This window comes from Etheostoma spectabile, chromosome 18 (assembly GCF_008692095.1).
Source record: "Etheostoma spectabile isolate EspeVRDwgs_2016 chromosome 18, UIUC_Espe_1.0, whole genome shotgun sequence".
Classification (NCBI taxonomy): domain Eukaryota; kingdom Metazoa; phylum Chordata; class Actinopteri; order Perciformes; family Percidae; genus Etheostoma; species Etheostoma spectabile.
The window spans coordinates 7,308,263-7,331,023 of record NC_045750.1 but is presented as its reverse complement, the minus strand read 5'-3'; the positions used below and the strand labels follow the sequence as shown (position 1 = coordinate 7,331,023).

Genomic DNA, 22,761 nt, shown 5'->3' with positions numbered 1-22,761 from the left:
TACCTGGGTAAGTCTCAATCTACCTGGGCGGGTTGCCCAAGTGGAACCTACCAATATGGGAAACAGGGGCTCACATTCACTTGGAAAGCTTCAGACTCTTTGAGGTCAAGTTGTGTCATTGTTCGGCTTTACTTGAACACTATACACATGCTCTTACAGTAAAGCCTGAGCAGTCACTGAACCCTGACTTTATCCCCTGGGAACGCTTTTAAAGCAAGAGCAGTCAGCAGTGTGAGGAGGAACAATTTCTCAGCTAAAGAAACTGATTGGTCCAAGAAAAAGCACATTTGTTATTCTATTCCTTTTCTATTCTAGATTGTTGTGGGGTTGGGAGCAGAAAGTAATAGGGATCGGCCGATATGGATTTTTTAGTGCCTATGCCAATACCGATTATTTTTTCATCAGCCAATGACCGATACGGGCTGCCGATTTTCTTGAGCCGATATCTGAAGCCGATACAGCTTTTGCTCCCTCAATTTACATCACAAAAAAGTAAAGCCTGCTACACTGGATTTGTTTTTGTTTCCGATATATCGGCCAGTCAATAAAATCGGTCTATAAAAGTAGTGATTGCAGCTGTGAGAAGATTAGATCCTGTACCAGTGATAAATCTCTCTGGGGCAAGAGGTCAAGTTGCTCTCTCCTGTAAATCTACTCACTGGCATGTTTTCATTACCAACACCAACATATTCCCCATATTCCCGAGATGGACGGAGTGTGTGTGTGTGTGTGTGTGTGTGTGTGGTGGCCTTGGCCTTGGCTAGACTGTAAGTATTAACCAAGGCTAGCACAGATGAGTTCCTACTGTACTTAAATCATACACACACTCACACAACTGTGTCTCTGAGGTGCTTGTGGATGATTTAACAAAGTCCTCATCACTGCCTCATCAGGTATGGATACGGTGTGTGTTTTTGTGTGCGCGTGTGTGTTTGAGTGTGTGAGAGTGCAGTTGGTTCATTGCAGGATGGATTTACTGCTGGCTGGTCTGAGCTCAGCTAAATCACTTCAACCACTTATCCAGGAGTTATTGCGCATAAACATTCCGTCTTTCTGCCCCTGTCTCCCCTGTATCTCCCCCCCCCAAGTTTTTATGCAGTGTGGTTTTTAATTCACTGCATTTTGATTTCTTATGGTTAAAAGATCTGAATATGAGAGTTTAAAACTTCCATTTGCATACTTATTTTTTGTTGGCAAAAGTTTTTAGGCAAAAAAGTTATAGGCATCGGCATTAACTCGGCAGTCGCGTGCACACGCTCGGACACAATGTGTGAACCAGGCAATATTATGTTGCTAAAATGCCCACGTTTCTGTAGAAGGATTGTCATATTATAGCCTGCATTCTAGTCTAAAAAATGAATCTGAGAGAACCACTAGGGCCTCCTGGGAGACAGCTAGACATCCCCCCCACATAGTCTGTAAGCACAGTGATCACCATAGCCTCCAGCAGATGTGGTCAGTTCATTGAAATTGTTTGGGCGTGTGTGTGTTATGAGTGCGCTTAAGTAGGGGATTAACCATCTATAACTTTGTGGTTTTCCTGTTTAGTCTGAGTTCATGACCGTCTGGAAGAGGACAGCATTTGCAAAAATCAACCATACACACGCACACGCACACGCACACGCACACACACACACGCACACACACATACACACACACACCACACACACACACACACACACACACACACACCACACACACACACACACGCACACACACACACACACACACACTCTTCTCTGGCGAGTTGTGCGGACATCTGGAAAGGACATTTGGGTCCCTAATTTCCTGAAATCGCAATTACGAGCAGAAGTTTGATGCACATGGGCATGATGAATAAAAATATACAGTACAGAAATATGAAACATGTAGTTGCATGTGTGATACTGTATGTGAATTCTAACAATTGTAACAATTAGAGTAATTATGACTTATGAGGAAAACTGTTCAAATCAAATCAGATTTAGCGTTGTTTATAAAAATGTGCATCTTGATATAATAACAAACAACTTTGCTGTCCTCGTTTTGCCTGGTTCTGTCTCCATGGGATAATGGGAGAGAAAGGGAGGTCTTGTCATGTGGGTGTAAGTCCATGAAATGAATTTAATTGAAGGAAGGACAAAGGAAGTGATATGGGGCGATGGCCTTCTGATCAGCTCGCAATCTCTTTCTTTCTCTTCTACAAGTACTCTCTGCTGTAGCTTTATTTTCTTTGTATAATAAGCCATTCGTTGCTGTCTTTCAAGGCAGGGTGACTGACTGTCTGCTTGCATTTTTCTTTGGAGCTTCATTTCTGGCGGGAAGATACACACCCACACACCACACACACACACACACACACACACACACACACACACACACACACACACACACACACATACATACACACATATGCACACATATGCATGCGGGGGCAGGAAGTCCTTGTGAGAGCAGGATGTTGACTTAGTTTTTATTTCAGCTTTCCCTGAAACCCCCCCCGGAGGTCGACAGAAGAGCAGCCAACAGATGTAATGCCGGAGAAACAGGCGGGGATAGAAAAATATAGATTGATGTACATTTACTAACTTTTATCACGGCCGACAAGTAATAAGAGAACTAAAAGTACATATTTATTTACAGCACTGGTGTGGAGAAATAATATTGCGAAAAACAGACGAGAAAGTCAGACAGAGAAAGTGAATCAAAGGCAGACCATCATCTTTGTCCTATATAATAACGTGACTAATGACACTCTTATAAAATGTACTTTCAGTTGCAATTAGCTTGATATGTAATACATTCACTCTGGGATGGTTTAGGAGACTGACAGAGTGACACAATAATAACCTTCTCTAGTGATTTTATTATGTTTTTATGGTAGTCCAGTGACTGTACACCTCCCCAAAATGCAGGGATTGTCGCAGGCTCATCATGACAACATTCATTGTGAATATTGAAGCTGTAAGTATGTTGCAAAATAGCTATGAATTTAGGGTCACAGCAGTATCGATCTGTCCCCATCTTTTTCTCAGCATGACATTTAGGGATAAAGTTTCTGAAAATGTCAACAGTTGCAGCAACCATTTTTGAATCCCACTCAAGGGTGTCAATTCAATAAACTCACAAAAAAAGGATAGATGGAATATCAGTTAACAACGAAACTTCAAAACTCAAAGTTAACGGATGATTTGGTCTGATCTGTCCTTATGTTTTTGTTTAGTCACAGTGGCGGCATGGCTCAAGGGAAAGCAATGTAGAGTAGTCGGTTGGTAGTAGGGATGTCACGATATCAAAAATCCACCATCCATCCATCTTCATCCGCTTATCCGGTATCGGGTCGCGGGGGTAGTAGCTCCAGCAAGGGACCTTTCCTTTCCTAGCCACATTAACCAGCTCCGACTGGGGGATCCCGATGGCGTTCCCAGGCCAGGTTGGAGATATAATCTCTCCACCTAGACCTGGGTCTTCCCCGAGGTCTCCTCCCAGCTGGACGTGCCTGGAACACCTCCCTAGGGAGGCGCCCAGGAGGCATCCTTACCAGATGCCCAAACCACCTCAACTGGCGCCTTTCAACGTGAAGGAGCAGCGGCTCTACTCCGAGCTCCTCTCGGATGACTGAACTCCTCACCCTATCTCTAAGGGAGACGCCATCCCCCCCTCCTGAGAAAACCCATTTTGGCCGCTTGTACCTTGGATCTCGTTCTTTCGGTCATGACCCAGCCTTCATGACCATAGGTGAGGGTAGGAACGAAAACTGACCAGTAGATCGAGAGCTTTGCCTTCTGGCTCAGCTCCCTTTTCGTCACAATGGTGCGATAAACGGAATGTAATACCGCACCGGCTGCTCCGATTCTCCGACCAATCTCACATGGTCCCCTCACTCGCTAACGAGACCCCAAGGTATTTAAACTCCTTCACTAGCCTACCATTGGTTTCCTGCTGAGAACCCTGGCCTCAGATTTAGATTTAAATCTACCAGTCGGTACCAATACCAACAAAAGTACACATTACCAAAGTTGATACCACGGTGTGTAAAAGAAAGAAGAAAATAATAATGCTTCAGTGTCAATTTCTTTCAGTGTCAGTGATTTTCTTTTTAGTTTACAACTTTCTGTTTTGGTGGGGAGTGGATGGGACAAGTAGAGACTCACTTGGTGGTTTGGGAGTTCCAGGTGAAGCCGTGAAAGCCGCCGCCGTGGATGTACGGTAAAGCCAGAAGCTGAATGCGGTCGAGCCATGCACGGAGATGAGGGGCTATTTGCTGTTTTTCCATGCATGTTCTTCTTCAGCATTTAGCTGCAGTCAAGAATATTTGTAACGTTAGGCGTACAGTATATGTCAGGTCTGGAAGGATTGCATACATACGGTATTATAGAATAATGACATTTTCAGAATTTTGGTACAGAGTTGGTTCTGAAGTACCGGTTTCTCGTGACATCCCTAGTTTGTAGGTCCACCACTTCAATGCCTATCTTAAAAACTTGCCACAAACTACTGTACAGACATTCATGGTTCCAAGGCAATGCATCCTACTGACCTTGGTGAACCCATGACCTTTCCTGTTTTCCTGTTTATTTGGCATTTTTAGGCCTTTATTATTGACAGCTTTAGACATAAAAGGGGAGAGAGAGAGAGGGGTGACATGCAGCAATGGGCCACAGTTTGTACATGGGCTTCTATATATGGGCGCGTGCTGTACCAAGTGAGCTACCCAGGCGCCTCTCATTTGTGGTTTTGAGTGAAACAAATTGAATGGATTAACATTACATTTTGTACATACTTTCATTTCGCCCCAGGGATTAATTGACCTGGATTCAATTTTAGTGGTTAAAACTACACATTTAAACTCCTAAGATATAACAAATACCACACATTGCCAAAGTTCAATTAGATCAAAAAACTAGGCCTGTCAACATTAAAATGAGTAAGTTGATATGTTGAAATGATAAGTTAACTCAGGTTAAACCGGATCCTGAATCACACATTAAATCCACAACAGTTTAAGCACCAGTTAGAAAGTGTGCAACACAGATGATATTATGGAAAACTCTTTAAATGTGGAAGTTTGTATGGGCACAGAGACAGAGAGTGACAGAAGCAGAGAGCCAATGTCCAGGAAAGGTATTTACCATCTATTAGAAAAGTCATTCATTTATCGTGTCAGTACGAACGATGTTACCATAGAAACAACACGCAGCAACCACGCAACACTGACAGCTGTGTGTGTGTGTGTGTGTGTGTTGTGAGTGCTAATATTAAACCTTTTTGTTAGATGTGAGCTTTGCCAAAGTTAAATCATCAATAAATGCTATGACGAGCAGCAGTGTGTGGGAGTCTCTGCGTATGATTTGATCTAGACAAAGATGATCACATGCTATACTTACACCATTTTCATTTGTAATTATTGTACAATTATTATTCGTGCCTGGGTTCATTTTTCTTTTTCTTTTATTCAATTCAAGAAATTATTCTTATTCAAACTTCAATCACTGAAAAACTTTAGTTATGACACTTAGTTTGTACCATGTAGGTGTTATTCAAGAATATCTATTTTTAGGTGAGGAATGAAGGTTTCTTTTAGTTATTAACTGATTAAATTTAAAATGCGACAAAAAAAATCCTTATTCAGAGAATGAGCTGACACATAATGTTCAAGATGAGGTATCTAAATAGAAGTAAATATAATGTGTGTATATCTTCAATGCAATGACTACTGCTACACCTGGTGTTCACTTGTCATTCTACTATCTCGAGATCATGATTTAATTAAATAGCTTGCTAAATAATTTTACATAGATCTTGAACTGTTGTGGTAATGCCATATATAATAATCCAGCTCTTTATTGGTAGAACGCTCTATCCTAATATCTTTAGATCAGTTTTTATCTTTATTTTTATTTTTTACAGTGGGTTAGGGTTAGGGTTAGTTCTGACTCAGGCTACCATCGCAGCTACAATCATTTTACCAATTTATCTAATTGTCTGTAGAAAAAAAAAGGCTTTACAGGACAACAAAAGTTGATGTAGATAGCAAGATAATTATTTTCCGATATCAAGACTGTAGGATCAAAACCAAAATGACAAATTAATGAAATTGACATTGCCATCAGCCTCCATAGCAATGCTTGGCAGTCTCTGTGTGTGTGTGTGTGTGGTGTGTGTGTGTGTGTGTGTGTGTCTGCGGGAGGGTGGGGAGGGGCTCATATTCTCTTATTAGCCCACAATCACAACTTCTTAAGGCGCCCATATTGTGCTCATTTTCATAATTGTATTTTGAGGTTGTACCAGAATAGTTTTACATACAAAAAAACACTATACACTATATTTTGGTTGTACTGCACATTGCTGCAGATCCTCTTTTTAAATCTAGACTTAAGGAGGAAATGTCCAGCTATGACTGGATTTCCACAAGATTAAGGATGACAGCTAAAAAATGTATTGTATAAAGGCTTCTTATTACATTGTGAATAAAACTTTATTTGCTTTTTCTGTCATGGTAGACGATGACTCTGCACTGCTTGCCATGCTGTGTGTGTGTGTGTGTGTGTGTTTGTGTGTGTGTGTGTGTGTGTGTGTTTGTGTGTGTGTGTGTGTGTGTGTGTGTATGTGTGGGGTGTGTGTGTGTGTGTGTGTGTGTGTGTGTGTGGGGTGTGATGGATGTGTTATTGTTGAGTTTTGAGGCTAGATGTATGCTTGATGGAATAAGAAGAAGGTTGAAAAAGACAGGATCATCTCTCTCTGTATCTCTCCTTCTCTCTCTGTCCCTCCATCCTGAGTTGGGGGTGAGAGAGATATGGATGCAAAAAAAGATAGAAAGATTGATGGAGATGGATGGAGGGATTCCTAGAGAAAGATAGAGTGTTGTTTAAAAGGGTCAGGGCCAGGAGGGGAATGAGGGATGAGACTGCGATAATCCTGTATACTCACAAGCACACACACAGAAACACACATGCCCAGAGCCTTTACATATAAATGTCTACATACAGAAGTGTGTGTGTGTGTGTGTGTGTGTGTGTGTGTTGTGTGTGTGTGTGTGTGTGTGAGAGAGAATGAAAAATAGTAACACAAGATCCCCCCCATGTAAAACGCAGGTAAAAAAATATACATTCACAAATATGTTATAGACAATTAAACTACCATGCAGACACACATACAGTATGTGCACAGATGAATATGTACAAGACACATGCACACTTAAAACTTAAATGTATTTTCAGGCTAATACACCACATCAGGGTGTTTTCTTTTCTAAGAGCATTAAAATGAGAAACATAATGGGACGAAAAGAAATTAAGGCACATTTAGAATAGATGAAAATGTGCGATTAATTGCGTGTCAACTATGATATTAATGCAATTAATTGCGAATAAATATTTTAATCGTTTGACAGCACTAGTGATGACCCAACAGGTTTACCTTACACAGCAGCTGGATTCTCTCGAAAATCACGCGTCAATCGCGGGATCGCTACTGGCAGCAACGGGCATGGTTTAGGTGTGTGTTTGCTCTAAACAACAACAGCCAACGTGATTGACAGATGATTCAACCTATCACCTGTCAGGTATTTTTTTTGAAAGTGCCTGCTATTTTAGCTTCCACTGATAGATTCTTAGATGATTCTGTGTAACAAACCGTCTGACGCGTCAAGGTTACTGAAAGGTGGGTCATGTGAAAAAAATCGTCAAACTTTACCAGGGATGTTGCTTTGTCATCAGCATTGGGGTGCAGACTCAACTTCTTTGGCAATGACATTGCCCAGCTTTCACCGGGTGTACTCTTTTGACAGTATTATAATTTAGAGCCTACATGGCAGTAAATCCTCTGAGACACCTGGTTAACAGAGCGAAGACACGGCATTGAGAGGCCAACAGACAGACAGACACACACATGGACAGACAGGTTACCATGGTTATCAGAGCAAAGAGAAATGAATGGAAGGTGATGAATCTGAGTAGGTATGTTGTGTGTGTGTGTATGTGCATGCGTACCTGTGTGTGTGTGTGTGTGTGTGTGTGTGCATGCGTACCTGTGTGTGTGTGTGAGGGAGCCGTAGAGCCGAAGGCAGACAGTCTTTGTGCCCTTGTCATTCAGGGAATCTGAAATCTGAACCCTGTCTTTAGTCAGCCCTCTCCATGTCTCTGTTATCTCACCTCATTGTTCAAAATACAGTAAAAGGCAAGAGAGAAAAAAGGTTATCGGTTGCCAACTAGGGTTGCACGATATTGACAAAATGTGCAATTGCGATATTGATTATAAATATAACAACATCAACATTAATTTCAATATTTTTAAACATACAATTACAAAAGTTATGGGAAAATGCATAATAACAATATGCATAGATTCATAACAATATAGTGCAGTGTGAGACTTATATACAGCTTTTTTGTCCACTGTGTGGATGAACATCATATCTTTGGCCAAATAATACATTATTGCATTGGTGATTTTGGTATGTTTCATCAAGTTCTTGTCGTACTTTGTGCCACTAGACAAAGCACTCACTAGCAAGGCTTGTTTGGCTAGCCCTGGTGTATTAACTGCAACCATTTTGTTTTTTGGGATAGTATCATGCACTCATGATTCGTTCTGTTTTATTGTCTCTATCTATTTCTTCATTGACTCAGTCAACGGACGGGACGCATCGCTCCAAAAAATAAACAAAATATTGCATACTTATTGTGACACTTTTGATATCATATTGTGCATCGTGATATTGCGATGACAATATTAAGATGATATATCATGCACCTCTATTGCTAACGTCGGAGCCGTACACTAGGGCTGCACGATTATGGCCAAAATGATAATTACGATTATTTTGATCAAAATTTTGATCGCGATTATTCTCACGATTATTTGTTGATTTTAACCAAAACAAATTGTATTGTCATATAGGCTATTTATAACTGCGAGAGGGAGTGTGATGGACGCTACTCACAGAGAGACGGCTGACTCATTATGAACGGTCCAGCACGGGTCGAACGGCGGATACACACGTCGTGTGTATGAAACGTCTGTATCTTCACTGCGCTGCATTTTTATGAACTATGGTATTCTAGCCATGGGTCACATCTCTGGCCCAGGTCCAGCAGCTCCGTCTCCCATGCTGTTACTCTACCAACTGAAGTTGCATTCAATAACTTCTTCTGTGTTCTTCGCCGTGGCGGCCGCGATAGCAGAGTTACCATGGAAACACTGGTACAAATACAGGTTTAACCCTCATATTTAACAATATACAGCTGTGTTAATAAAAAATTAAAACTGTAGACAAATGTCAGAAGTTTGAACCGGCGGCCGCTGTGTGGCGGGGCGTGGAGAGTAAGAGGAGAGAGAGTAGGACGAGAGAGCGTAGAAAGATCCCACACAGGCACGGCATTACAGATGAAATGTAGCGCAAAATTAAACCATATCCATATAAACAGCATTGCAGCGGATGCGAGGACATTAGCACCGGTGCGTCCTAGAGGAGCTAACAGCTAACAGACGCTACTAGCACCGACTAGCACTGGTCAGCACTGTTGTCGGAAAAACAACAGACGGGGTCACGGGACATAATGTTGCGTTTACTGGTAAACTGGTAAACCTTGAGACTGACGTATAACCGACTGCTATCTGTTGAGTTTTCCTCCCGTTACTCTGTCCTCTGGGACTGTCTACATCTAGAAACTAAGCTGCACGGGGTGCATTGAACTACTCTGACTGGCTCATGAGCAGACGGCTTTATGGAGCGGGAGATGGGCTTTGCAAAAACCCGGAGCGTTCTATGAAATGACGCTTTATAAAAAATAATCGCTCGATCACGCAAATTTGATCGTGGGAAGTCCACATTGTGCAGCCCTACCGTACACATAGTCAGATTCTCCCCAAAAACTATTTGGGTGTTTAGTTAAAGTTACTATGACACAACAAAAATAGTGAGGACCCATGAAAAATGTAGTTGAAATGGTCTTAGTGGTCCTTGCATTATTTGGTGAAAAGCAGAGCTTAAACACTTTACAAAGATGTTTTTTTTTTGTTTTTGTTTTTAAAACATGTCATAATCAAAGTTTGAAAATGTAATGTAAATTTAGGAGTCATGTTATGTGACCATGTGAGAGTTTAACACTGCACCAAATATTCCCAGCTAGATTGAAAGAGATGGAGCTAACGAAAATGGGGTTACACTTGGAACAAATAAAGTTCCCTTTCAAATCCCTTGTGATTATGTAAATCAAACAAACAGAACTGATAGGGAGCTTAAGGTATTAGCTGTCTCAAATTAAGGTAAAATGACACTATTAAAGATTGCACAGTCTCCCACACACATTTGTATCTGGTTGGAGACTCTTCCAGGTTGTGGATCAAAACCCAGGAATACGCAGGAGGTTGGCTTCATTTTCTGGCAGAAGCAGAAGGCAGTAGTTAGAAACGGTATGGAAAAGGACCATGAAAAATACGTTGATCAAAGCAACTGTTTTGATCTTGTATTAAGGCTTTAAATAACATATTTTTATACTAAAGTCTGGGTACAGGATTTCCTGTGTTGGCAACACAACAACAAGATGGTGCATTATTTTTGTTTGCTCTTGTATTGGGTGCATTGGAGGATAGATCCAGTAAGCACATGGGTCCTGCATGCTGTTACTCTCTTTTAGAGCTTGTCCTTTTGCCCCGATGTGACTTGTCAAATTGGGAATAAAATGAACAAAGGAGCGCAGTGAAAAGAGTTCAACCTGCTCTCCACTGACTGGAGTCTTTGAGATGTGGACCAAGTATCAGACTTGCGATCTTGAGGCACCCAAACACTGGGCCACAATGAAAAGATGGAACTGAAAAGACATTGATACAACATGAAGAAAATCAGCTTTACTATCATTGCAATGTTCAAGCTGAGGGACTGATAGTAGTTTCAGTTATTTTAAGATAGAGTTCGGAATTAAGCATTGCGATTATTGTGTTATGTGTGTTACAAAAGTCTTTTCTATACTGTATGTTGGGTAACATATTGGAAGTGGCAGTATTGATTAATGAATTGGTGATACTATTTGCCAACAACAACAAAAACTGCAGCACATAAACAAAAAAACTCAATTTATTTTAAACTTGACATATGTGTGTTATGTATGTCCCACTGAATGTGTCCCTGAGCAAGACACTTAACCCCTAGTTGCTCCAGAGGCATGTGACCTGACATACATAGCAATTGTATGTCTCTTTGGATAAAAGCGTCAGCTAAATGACATGTAAAGTAATGTAAAGTAATAATGTATATATTCTTTTCTTGAGGTCAGCTCCCTTACCAACTATTGTCCACGGATATCTAATTTACTCAAAGCTCCTTTAAGGGATTTTGGACAAACAACCTGGATAAGGAACTAGCTTATCCACTCCCATTTTGTCCTAGCAGTGAGAACCTTTCCTTTATGAAAACACTGTTATGGAAATGTAGGCTCCCTAGATTCTCAGATACTGTTGCTGAGAGGTTTGGAAGGTATGTGTGTGACTAAGTTTGTATTTGATTTGTTGTGAGTACTTGTGTGAGAATGTGTACACATGTGTGAGAGAGACTTTGGGTGTCTCAGATGTTCTTCACAGTTCATCAGTGGTCACATCTGGCCGAACAGCTGGACTCATATGGACACGGACACACACACACGCACGCACAACGTCCACACTTTCACAAGTGCTTCACCTCTGTATTTTTCTTGTACTTTTTCTCCTTCCATCTGATCTTCCCTTCCTGTCTGTCTCCTATGTGTACAGTTACTATGTACATGGGTTACATGTATGTGTTCCTGTGTTTATGTTTGTATAACAGTGCACATGCTGTTTAACTAAAAAAGTTGTTGACTTTAAACCAGAACAGGGATATCTGACGTTACATTGTACAGTACGTGCATGTGTTTGTCTGTGTGTTTGCCAGACAGGAAATATGAACCATGTGCACAGTCTGTTGAGCATTCCAGTAGTTTAAGTCCAACAAACTTGTCATTCACTCTGGGACTAATGTGCTTTTACCATGGGAACAACACAGTGGAGTCTGCTGGAAACAAATACTTGTGGGCAGTCTCAGGGTGAATTTGTGTGGTGATGACACGCAGACATAAATAATGATCCATTTGTTTAGAGCTCTCTGGCTTAAGAGTTAATCAGTTCATTATATTTCTTTTTTGGGTTACACAAGCTACTTGGCTAGCTGGCTGTCAGGAGAATTATTTTATATATACTGTGTATATTTTTTTCATAGATGTGCTTTTGACTGTACAATATGAGACATGCTCTGTATCTATTATTTTCATACCTTGACTTCAGCTACACTACATGCATTACTAAACATGTCATGGCAAAAGCTTCTCAAATATAGATATTTACTTCTTCCTCTATGATAGTAAACTGAACATAATGGGGTTTTGGACTGTTGTTTGGACAAAACAAGCTATTTGAAAATCAACTTGGGCTTTGGGAAATTGTGATTTTCACTATTTTTTGACATGTCATAGTACAAATGAGCCCTCAAATTAGCACACTCCCTTTGGTTGTAATCATATGCCTCCAACAGTTTGTTATAATGGACTGTAGAGATATTTATATGTGCCGTTTTACTTACATCTCTTCTAGGACAGAGGTTCTCAATCTTTTTTCAGCCCCTTATAAGATTGAGACACTCATGTATGACCCTTGGAATATTATGAGGTATCCCATTTTTTTACACTTAAAAAAAGAACACAAGAGAAATATATTATAAAGGTCATTAGACATGTATTAAACACATTAGCAGATTTGGAGTTTGTTAGCTTAGAAAGTAATCTATGAACTATTTTCAATTTAGAAATGAACATATTTGTTGAACTATTAAGCCTTTTGTTAAACAATTTTTTGAATGAATCTGAATAAGTTTCACAGACTTCCTGGGAGAGTGCCACGGCCCCCACTTTGAGAAACTCTGGTCTGTGAGGTGTTTGTTTAATACCACAACCACTGATAAGGGCATGTGGGAGGAAAACAAAGTAATGTTTGCATAGTATAACATTATTGATGGCTTCCAACAATATCCTGGAAAGAAATCTATGCAGGGTTTTCCATAATGTATGTTCTCTCCAAGTTTATATTCCTTTCCAGCAGTGAAAAATATCCATGGAGAGGAAATGAAAAAGAATTGCTTGGGCAACATAATGCAAATGAATAGTCCTTTGATATAGTAGCATCACACTGCCCAAAGTCTGCACAGTTGAACGCTAGCCAAAAAACTGTTCTCTGCATGCTTCTTTTATCCAAAGATAAAGTGAATACGGCTCTCGCTATCTGTGAGGGGTAAATGGTGTTAACTGCATTAGACTGCACTGAAAATACACCAAGATTACCTAAATTGGTAGAAAACACCTGCCCCCCACCCCCCTCATGTTCCACACTAATTACTCATAACCTCAGAACAACAGCCATACAGCGCTTCCTGGCTCACTTGGAACAAGGCTATAGAGAGAAACTCACATAATTGTAATGATTTTAAATACAAAAGTTGTGTGCGAAGCGGGGTGTGTTGGGTGTTTCTAATAATCCCCACTGTACTGCATTATGGCAATTTTTTAACACATTTTATTTGCTTTTGAAGAATAGACCAGTCCAACCTCATTTTAACTGCTCTGAATGGACTTGAACATGTGATTAGTGATAATCGGACCAAACAATTTAGCCGAACTTTGCTGCACTTTATGTATTATTTAAAATTTCAACTTTATAGATACATCTTTGTGATATTTAATGGATTCAAAGAGTTGTCTGGCATTTTATATTATTGTTTGCTTTCAAACTCACAGCCAAATGAGTAGATTGATATCAACTTCATCTGTTGTCAAGCATGAACAAGTTTATTTCCCAAAACATCCAACTTTTAATATTCTGCTGCTTCTATACAGCATGTATATCAGGCGGCAGAACTAATACATACAGCTGTTTGTTTTATCATTTTTTTCTGTATGTAATTGCCTGTGTCTTTTTCATTGCAGGACTTTTCCCGGCTGTGTTGAACCTGGCGTCCATGGCCGATATATCCGCTAATGCTACCTGTGGTTCACTGGGTCCAGAAATGTTCTGTAAGCTGGTGGAACATGTACCTGGCCAGCCTATTAGAAACGCTCAGTGTCGAATCTGCAACCAAAAGAGTACAAAAGCAGTTGGTAAGAGAGATTCACACATACAAACACACGAGACCTATAGGCATGGTGATTACAATAATGAATAGGCTAGATGAGTTAATTAGTGCCAGATCGGACAGATGTTAACTAATCATTTTGTCTGAAATGATAATTACTGAATGAACTGAAGAATCAATTGCTACCTGACAAGATGACAATGCAAAATTAGCCTGTAATCATAATTCACACAGCCAACTAGACAGTCAGCTTTTTAGTCAATTAATGATATAGTTAACCGCTTAGCCAGTCACACAGCCGTCACTGAAGCAGTCAGTCAGTCAGTCAGTCAGTCAGTCAACTATTGAGTCCAATTAGCTTTTGTTACTTGCATAGTTAGTTTACTAGTCAGGCAGTTAGTCAGCCAGGATGAGAGGAAAAAGGAGGATATGATATGGTGCTGCTGCAAAAAGGGGATGAGAAAGACAAAAATGAAAAGCTTGAAAAATAAAAGAGAGATGAACTGAGACCAAAATGGTAATTTTAAAATACTTCTGTCTCAATTAATACTAAGACCTGAGCCTTATTTCATTTAAATGATCAGTTGATTGACGGACTTGCTCATTGTTAATTAAATAGTTTAACATTTTGGAAAATATGCTTGTTTGCTTTTAAGAGATTGGATGATAGATACCACTGAAATATCTTTCCATCTCATATGAAGCTGTATACAGGAGACGCTTAGTCTATGCCTTACACCAAACGACCATGAGAGTCTTGCTAGTGTTGGCCCGCTCTCATTTGGTGTAAGGTGGTCGTAAAACTAAGTCCGAGACTTTTTCCTGGCTTGATGTTCCGACAATATCAAATGTGTTGGATATTATTGCAAAGAAGCAGCAAACGGCTAGCAAATGTTGTTCATGGTTGCTATGGCACAGCGTTAAGATAAATGTCAAACAGGGAAACCTTCCCTGAAGTTACTAGCTAACCCTAGCGGTAGCTAGCTAGCTTGGTTACATTATTCAAAACTAATCTCGTTGTAGTCTTGCAATGTGTGACCCTGCAAGATGCAAAGGAAAAGGGCTAGCTTGGTTCTTTCTGAAGGTAAAACAATCTCCCTACCTGGACCTCCAAAACTCAACATAACATGAAATATATTTTATCATTTTGTATCTTGTTTGTTTAATCTTTACAAAAATCAAAGTGGAAAAACTATGTTTTTACGTTGCGGTTTTCTGGGAGCTTATGTGGACTATTTCTATCACAAAACCCCTATGTAAAACCACAAGTTGTTTTTATATTTCACTTTTTGTATGGAATAATACAGTATATATTTTGCTAGTTAGCTTCAAAAGTGATGGTTGGTTTATTTTTTTAAACTTTTGGATAGAGCCAGGCCAGCTGTTTTCACCTGTTATCAGTCTAAGCTAACAGTTTCCTCTCCACAGCTTTAAATTCATTGGACACAAATACAAGTGTTATATATCTCCTCATCTAATTTTTAAAAGAGAGTATTACTCAAAATGTTGAGGAGAGAATAAACTGACCTACCAGATGGTTTGTTACCGTCATTGGAAATTGTTGGGAAAGGACAGGCAATTTAAAAAAATAATACCTGGCAGGTGACTGGATGAACCATCTGTCTGTCACGTTTGGCATTTTTGTTTTTGAATGAACGGTAGCGGCCATCATACATGCACATAAACCACGCCCGTGGCTGCTAGTAGCTCCTCAGGCAACGGTGATTAGTTCATTTTACTGCTGTCCGGACAGAAATGCGTTTCTGATCCTGAAATTCTCGCATGATCTCGTGATATTGGGAGAATCCAGCTACTGTCCAAGGTACAGTAAGGGAGAGGTGGGAAGCTTTCAAAAAGATGGGAGAGTAAAATACTTTTACCAAAGGATGTATAGCTCTTTTAATTTGCTAGAGATAGTTGCCATGTTTTTTTGAACTGCAAGTCTGAAAAACACATTTTCACTTAGAAATACTCTCTCGTACTCACTAACGGTTCTGCATAGTGAGCTTTGCTGTGTAATAAATGAATAATGGGTCTTCTTCCTGTTCCATTAAAGCTATTGTGTGGAATAGTAACAGAGGCCAGGAGTATGCAAATAAGATGGCAATTTTGTTTGTATTCAGAAGTATAATGAAATCATCTGAAATGGAAAGGAAATATATTGATTTTTCTTTTACAGGGTAGGAAAATTGTGCTTTGGATTTTTTTTTTGATTTGGCCTGAAATTGTTAAAATTCCAGAATTTTATAAAAAAGAGTGGAGAGGAACATTTCCTCCTCAGAACAATGTTAGAGTCAGGACTGAAATGATTTTTGGATATTAAGATTTTTTCTAGAATGCAACAATTGATGATATGCCCTGTCTTTGTTTTCTCTCTCTTTGTGTGTTGTGTGTGTTGTGTGTGTGTGTGTGTGTGTGTGTGTTTATAGAACAACTCTATGAATTCCATAGGGGGGACCCCCCTGGTGGAAAAAGCCCCTATCAAGAAGGGGAAGGGGAGTACCACTAGGGGGATAACCTGGATTAAAAAAAGGGGAAAACAACATGAATGCCATATTGGAGGTAATGTTTGACTCCACATGTTTTTCCCTAGAGGTTTTCCCCCCAACCTAAACAATATTCTTTTTCAAACTTTCCCCTGTAGCAAGACTTTGGCCCCTCTAAAGAAAAGCGCTTGTTCGGCTTTGGATTTTGTTGGTTGAAAAGGGTTTTTTAAGGGTGATCTCATTACGGGAAATAACTGTAGCGCCATGAAAAAAACCGCCCACAGCCCCCTTGCCCGGATGGGCAAAGCTAAAAACCCTTTTTTGTTTATAAATTTTGATTTTAAAATTTAACTTAAAAGGGAAACTAGCGGCTGTTTTTTTGACCCGGCCCTTTTAAAAAAAGAAAGGGGTTAAATGAAAAAGGGTTTTGGCCGGAAGCCTTTCATGCTTGAAAAGTAAAAAACAAAAATGAATTTAATAATTTTTGGATCACTGTTCATCTTTTTAAATAAGGTTGACAAAAAAAATATTTGGGTATAAAATGCAGAAACATTTGGTTAAAGCTCCCTTTTTTTTTCTATAGTATGTTGTCCGTAGATTTTTAATTTTTTTAAACCTTCTGTTTTTTTGGTTGTTATTCAAAAACCCGGTGGTTTAGAGGACTAGGTTAATACCCTCGATCCGCGGGGTAAACAGACAGCAGCTAGACATTTGCCCAAATTTGGGGGGGGTTTTTTGTTAAGAAAAAACCCCTTTTGAATGAACACCGATCCCCAAAAACAATTTTTTTCCCGAGGTTTTTGCGAGGCCCGTAGCTCTGCCCGGCCCTAGCACCGGTAACGCGTGATTGGTTAATGAAATCCCAAACCCCCAAGATTTTTTTCTCCCACGGGTTTTTGTGTGGATAGCCAGATTCCCCACGGTGCTGGGGAGGAGGGTCCCCAAAGTGAGATATTCTTCACAAAAAAGGTTTTTTTGATTTTTATCTGAAAATTACTGCCCAATGTTGTCAGGGGGAAGGTGTAAGACGTTTCCCCTTCAAAACTCCCCACTCCATTTTGTCAACCCCATTGTGATTACGGGCAATAGTTGATCTTTTTAAAGGAGGGTTATTTTTTTTTCCTAAGAATAACCATATATTTTTTTTTCAGTGGGATGGAAATTAAACCAATTTTTATCATATTCATACCAATTTGTTACTCTCTAATAATTTGGGGGTTTGCATTTTTTTTTGGAAGGGCCTCGTGATTAGGGCGGTAGGGCGGGGGTGATTTAGGACACTAGTTTTTAAAAGAAAATTTAAAACAGATAAATTTTGGGTAATTATAAATTTTTGAAATAAAGCTAATGAGCGTGAGAGACTTAGTTCATGGAATGCTCGTTCATTAAGGAAGCCTATAAAAATGTTTTTTAAGGTAAAATCCTCGTAAAACAGGCCAATATTTTGACGAAATCAACAAAGCAAAAAGCATGAAGTGATGCAAAATTTGCTGAAACTATTTAACAAAGAGAAAAATTGCTTTAGCGGAAGTGCCATTTCCCCTTTTTTCACTTAAAGGGACTTTTTTAAAGGGATATTTTTTTCAATTAAATGCGTCCCTTTACCAGTCCTTTTTTTTCCCCTGTTTTTCGGTTTTTTTACAAAAAGGATATTCAAAAGTATTGCCTAAAAACTAAAAACCCCAAAAACCCGAAGCCAATGTTTAGGGTCAAACGTCCCCCCTTTTTCAATTGCGATTTTGCCGAACGTTTAAAAAAATTAAAGTGGCCAAATAAAATTTCAGTTTGTGTGATTCTACGGGAATTTTTGGAACTTTAGTAGTGTTTTTACCAACGTTTTTATAAGGTCTTCTTTGGTAGTATTTTCCCCCTTTATTAAAGTTTCCCCTGGGGGTCATACAGAAGTTTTTCATGAATTTTTTTTGTTTTGAAAAGAAACCCCATTTTCAAACAAAAGGGTCCTTTCAAAGCTTTTTGCATTTCAAAAGGCTGCATCCGGTAATTACTTACCAACTTTTTGGGTTATTGTGAGTAAACCGGGTACACGTACTGGGTCCGAGCCCAACATTAAAGGATTGTTTTTAGAACCAACGTAAAAAATTTATTAAATAGCCATTTCATGAAAACCCCCGAACCTTTACAAAGTACAGGGGGCAAGGGAAAAAAAAATGAGGCCAACACAAACCGGAAAAAAGGAACAAATGGGAAAGGGGGGGTTTAAATTTTAAACTAGGCTAGAGGAAGTACTAAATATTTTAAGGATTAATATGGGTATCTAACAAAACAGATAAATTTTAAAAAAAAGTTAAAAAAACCATAGGCCTATAAGAAATCTTTCTCCGTGGCCCCTGTGGGGATATGTTAACGCGGGCTTTTTTTGGTGTTACTTAGAAATCTGACCCTTCAGAATGTGTTCCTGTAGAACCGTCCACCTTTTGCAAATCATTCTGTGACTTTGCGGGAAAAATTGGACCCAGACAGAGGTCTTACTAAAAACTATATAAAAATGTTGTTCTTTTCACTCTTTTTCTTGTTTGCTGTTACAGGTCATTAAGACCATTGTATGAAAAATGACAGAGCTTCAGAAACATTAAAAAGTTACATATAGTCATAATAAGATGCACAATTGAGATATATCTTAATCTGTTGCTGCACCTTTTACACCATGTTTAAGTAAAGAGGCAATAGTCAATCAACTTTAAAACAGTTTTGAGCTCTATTTTATTTTTTTGCCAACCATCACATATGTAAAATATAATTATATTTCTGCTCAGGAAGTAGAGCAGCAGCCATCTTGACATGTTAATAACGTCAGGCCCGTCAGTTACACCTTTCACCACTGTGGTGTGTTTGCAGAATATATATACAATTCTAAATAGTCTCACAAACAAACACACACAAATGCGTGTGCGGGCACACACACACACACTTGCACACACACACACACACACGCACAAACAATTTTTTGCTCTTATCAACAGTCAAACTTGCATCAAGATGTGCAGAAAAATGAATGAAAAAATGGATTCTAAACGCTGACAGCTGGATAAGTGGGGTGTGTATGAAGAAAGATCCTTCTCTTGTTCCGTGACACACGCAGGTTCTTTAAGAGCTTTTTAATATCAGTGTACTTTTTCACGATGACCACCTACTGGGCCGTCTCCGCTTTAACAGTCATCTTCAAATGTTGGCTGTATTTCACATGTTTGCAGCGTTGAATTATGTGTATTTATTTCAGTAAAAAAGCTTTCTATCGTACTGTAAAGTAGTAATTGAAGACTAGAACCACCATAGCCCATGCAATATAGTGCTATAATTCAAAAACTATTATTATTATTATTATTATTATTATTAGTCTGTCATCTATGCTATTTTTTCCTTTACAATTAACTTTATCGGAAAAGACCAAAAACAATCCTTTCATCCCGTAACTCTGTTTAAATCAATTTTCTATTGATCAAAGTAACAGTATATCGCCCTCATGCCTTATTTGTGTGTGCGTATTTGCGTGAACATGTCTATTTTTCAGTTGGTGTTTTGTGTGTGCGTGTGTGTGTGTGTGAGTCTCGATCAGTCCAACGGAAAGCTATTTACCCTTCAGTGCGCTGAATTTCCCTTGCGACCTCAGTCATCTCACTCAGAAAATGACTGTGTGTGTGTGTGTGTGTGTGTGTGTGTGGTTATCGTCTGTGACATCACCACCCTCATTTCCTCTCTTGTTATCATTGAACCTCTGGATGGAAAGACTAAATAATGAGAAAGAGTGGGATCTGAGGGTGTGTGTGTGTGTGTGTGTGTGTGTGTGTGTGTGAGAGTGAGAGAGAGAGAGAGAGAGACCATTGAAGTCTGTGTATGTTCTTCATCATTTTTAGATGAATTCTTGATTTGTAATTTTGCATCTGACTTGACAATCAAAGTAAAAGTCCTCCACAGAGACCTCATGATAGCTTAGTTCATTTCCTTAGCTTCCTTTACAGATTTAAACAGTTTTTTATTTTAATGTCAAATAATCACTCTTTTTTAAATTTTTCTTATGATTTGTCTGTTATACTTCTAGTCATTGCATATCACACTAAAAGTTTTCTGCCCATGCGTCGCAGATGTGTGAAGTCTTCTGTTGCCTCTTAGGTTTAGGCATTAGTATGCATATAGATTAAGAAATTAATAGTAAATGTATTCAGACAACTTCACCATGATGGGTTAAACTTGCCTTGCCATGGCAACAATCTTTTTCCAGCTTCATTCAGTTCAAACGCAGTTATTATGGAAATGTGGCGGTCAGTTTGATTGATGGACAGTGTGTTCGAGGTGGTCAAATCATGCACCGGCTCTGCTCTCCGGGGGCGGGAGGAGAACCTGGCAGTGTGATCAGGGCCTTAAATGAGGCTGTCAGTCAATGTGCTGTCATTATCCACAGCTCTTAAATACCTTAACATACACACACAAAAATACACAGAAAGACTAGCATAAATGCATAAATGCCACTAGTAAAATTACTACCTTGCAAATACCAAGAACTTGTTTATGCACACATACAGTATGCACTTAAAAATATTTAAATTTCCAGGTGCATTGTATATAAGAATGGGTGTATGGGGAAAAGCAATGAATGGAGTTGATGCATGTTTGGTTATACAGCATGATATTAGACAGACTTAAAGGTCCCCTGACATGGTGCTCTTTGGATGCTTTTATATAGGCCTTAGTGGTCCCCTAATACCATATCTAAAGTTTCTTTCCCAAAATTCAGCCTTAGTGCAGAATTACAGCCACTAGAGCCAGTCCCACAATGAGTTTTCTTTAGTATGTGCCATATCTGAGTCTGTAGCTTTTGAGGAGGAGAGGGGGGAGTAAGGTGGAGGCTGGTGGTGTGGACGTGACCAACGGCCACTTTTCTCATTTGAAAGCCATGTCTCTCTCTCATGAGTGGGCCAAATTCTCTGGGCGGGAAAAGCAGAGAAAGGGGAGGTAGAGGAGAGCCGGGACAATTGAAACACTTTTTAATTAAACGTAATTTACAAAGCGGTCGTATCACACTGAAAGCTGACATTTTGTCACTAGCAACCTGCACTTGTCATCTTCAAACAGCTGCATTTCACTTTGAAAAAAACCCGTTCCAAAGAGTTATTGCAGCAAAATTGGGACGTGGCGAAATGTTTCATCTGTCCCTCCTGGATGGGACAATGAAACGCATGCAAGGACAAATGAAACTACATTTAAGCTAATAACCTTCCAACAACTTTAATTTTTACTGTATACATGGTTGGTACTTCCAAAGGGTTTATTATAGATAGATTTGTTCCAGGACTATGCGTCTTTGTGATGTCTGTTATAACTAATTGCCGTCATCCGAAGAGCGTATGAAGCGGTTATTGAAATAGCATGCACTGTGGATGATTGTGCTATTTTATAGCTAGAAAAAAGGGTTTTTCTTTTTATATCAGGTTTTCATTGTAGAAATGTCATTTCAGTAGGTTTTTACTGGGGTTATACCACTGGACATCCAAAAAACGCCCCCCAACCCGTCAGTCTCCATAGGATAACAGGGGAAAAACTCGACCCCCCCCCCCCTACCGGGGTGGCTCAAATATATTTCATCTTTCAAAAACTCTTTTCCATGTCTCACCTCCAAAATAATTGTATGAACACAGATATTTGAGCATTTACTTAAACCATGGAGTTACCGCCAGGTCGGGGACAGTTGAAACAGCTTTTTCAACCGTCCCGACTAGACATTTGACATTACAGCCTGTTTTGCTTTCATTTAAACAAGCATGAAATATGAAGTCTGGGATTGTGTAGAACACTAACTGGTCTACTGAAAAAGCATGCGTCAAGCCTTTAAATGAAAAACCCTCGTTAATAATCGAAAAAATGTGACCGCTAATGAAGTTTTACTTTGACCATCAAAACTTGTTTATCGGCTGTAACTCGTGAAAAAGGAAACAAGGGGAAAAATTTGGCTGATAGAGGAGGGTAAAATGCCTCTTGTTCAGACCTAAGGAAGTCTGTCGATCATCATTGCCTCTGAGAAAACTGGGAAGGGTTTTATCCGTCCCCCGGTTTCAATCGTCCCGGGTCTCCCCTACCAACCTCATCCAGACTCGACTTTCAGAATTAAAATATCCTACTAAAAAATAAGAAAACCTCCTTATAAATATA

General features: G+C 39.4%; 1 protein-coding gene across 1 annotated transcript in view; it reads left to right on the top strand.

The window, feature by feature from the left end:
* Nucleotides 1-22,761, top strand: part of lama2 (laminin, alpha 2) — a 185,763-nt gene that overhangs the window by 24,380 nt on the left and 138,622 nt on the right. The window contains exon 2 of the mRNA XM_032543629.1: nucleotides 13,968-14,134. Within this exon, the coding sequence (XP_032399520.1) occupies nucleotides 13,968-14,134 (167 nt within the window). The remainder of the gene's footprint in view (nucleotides 1-13,967; nucleotides 14,135-22,761) is intronic.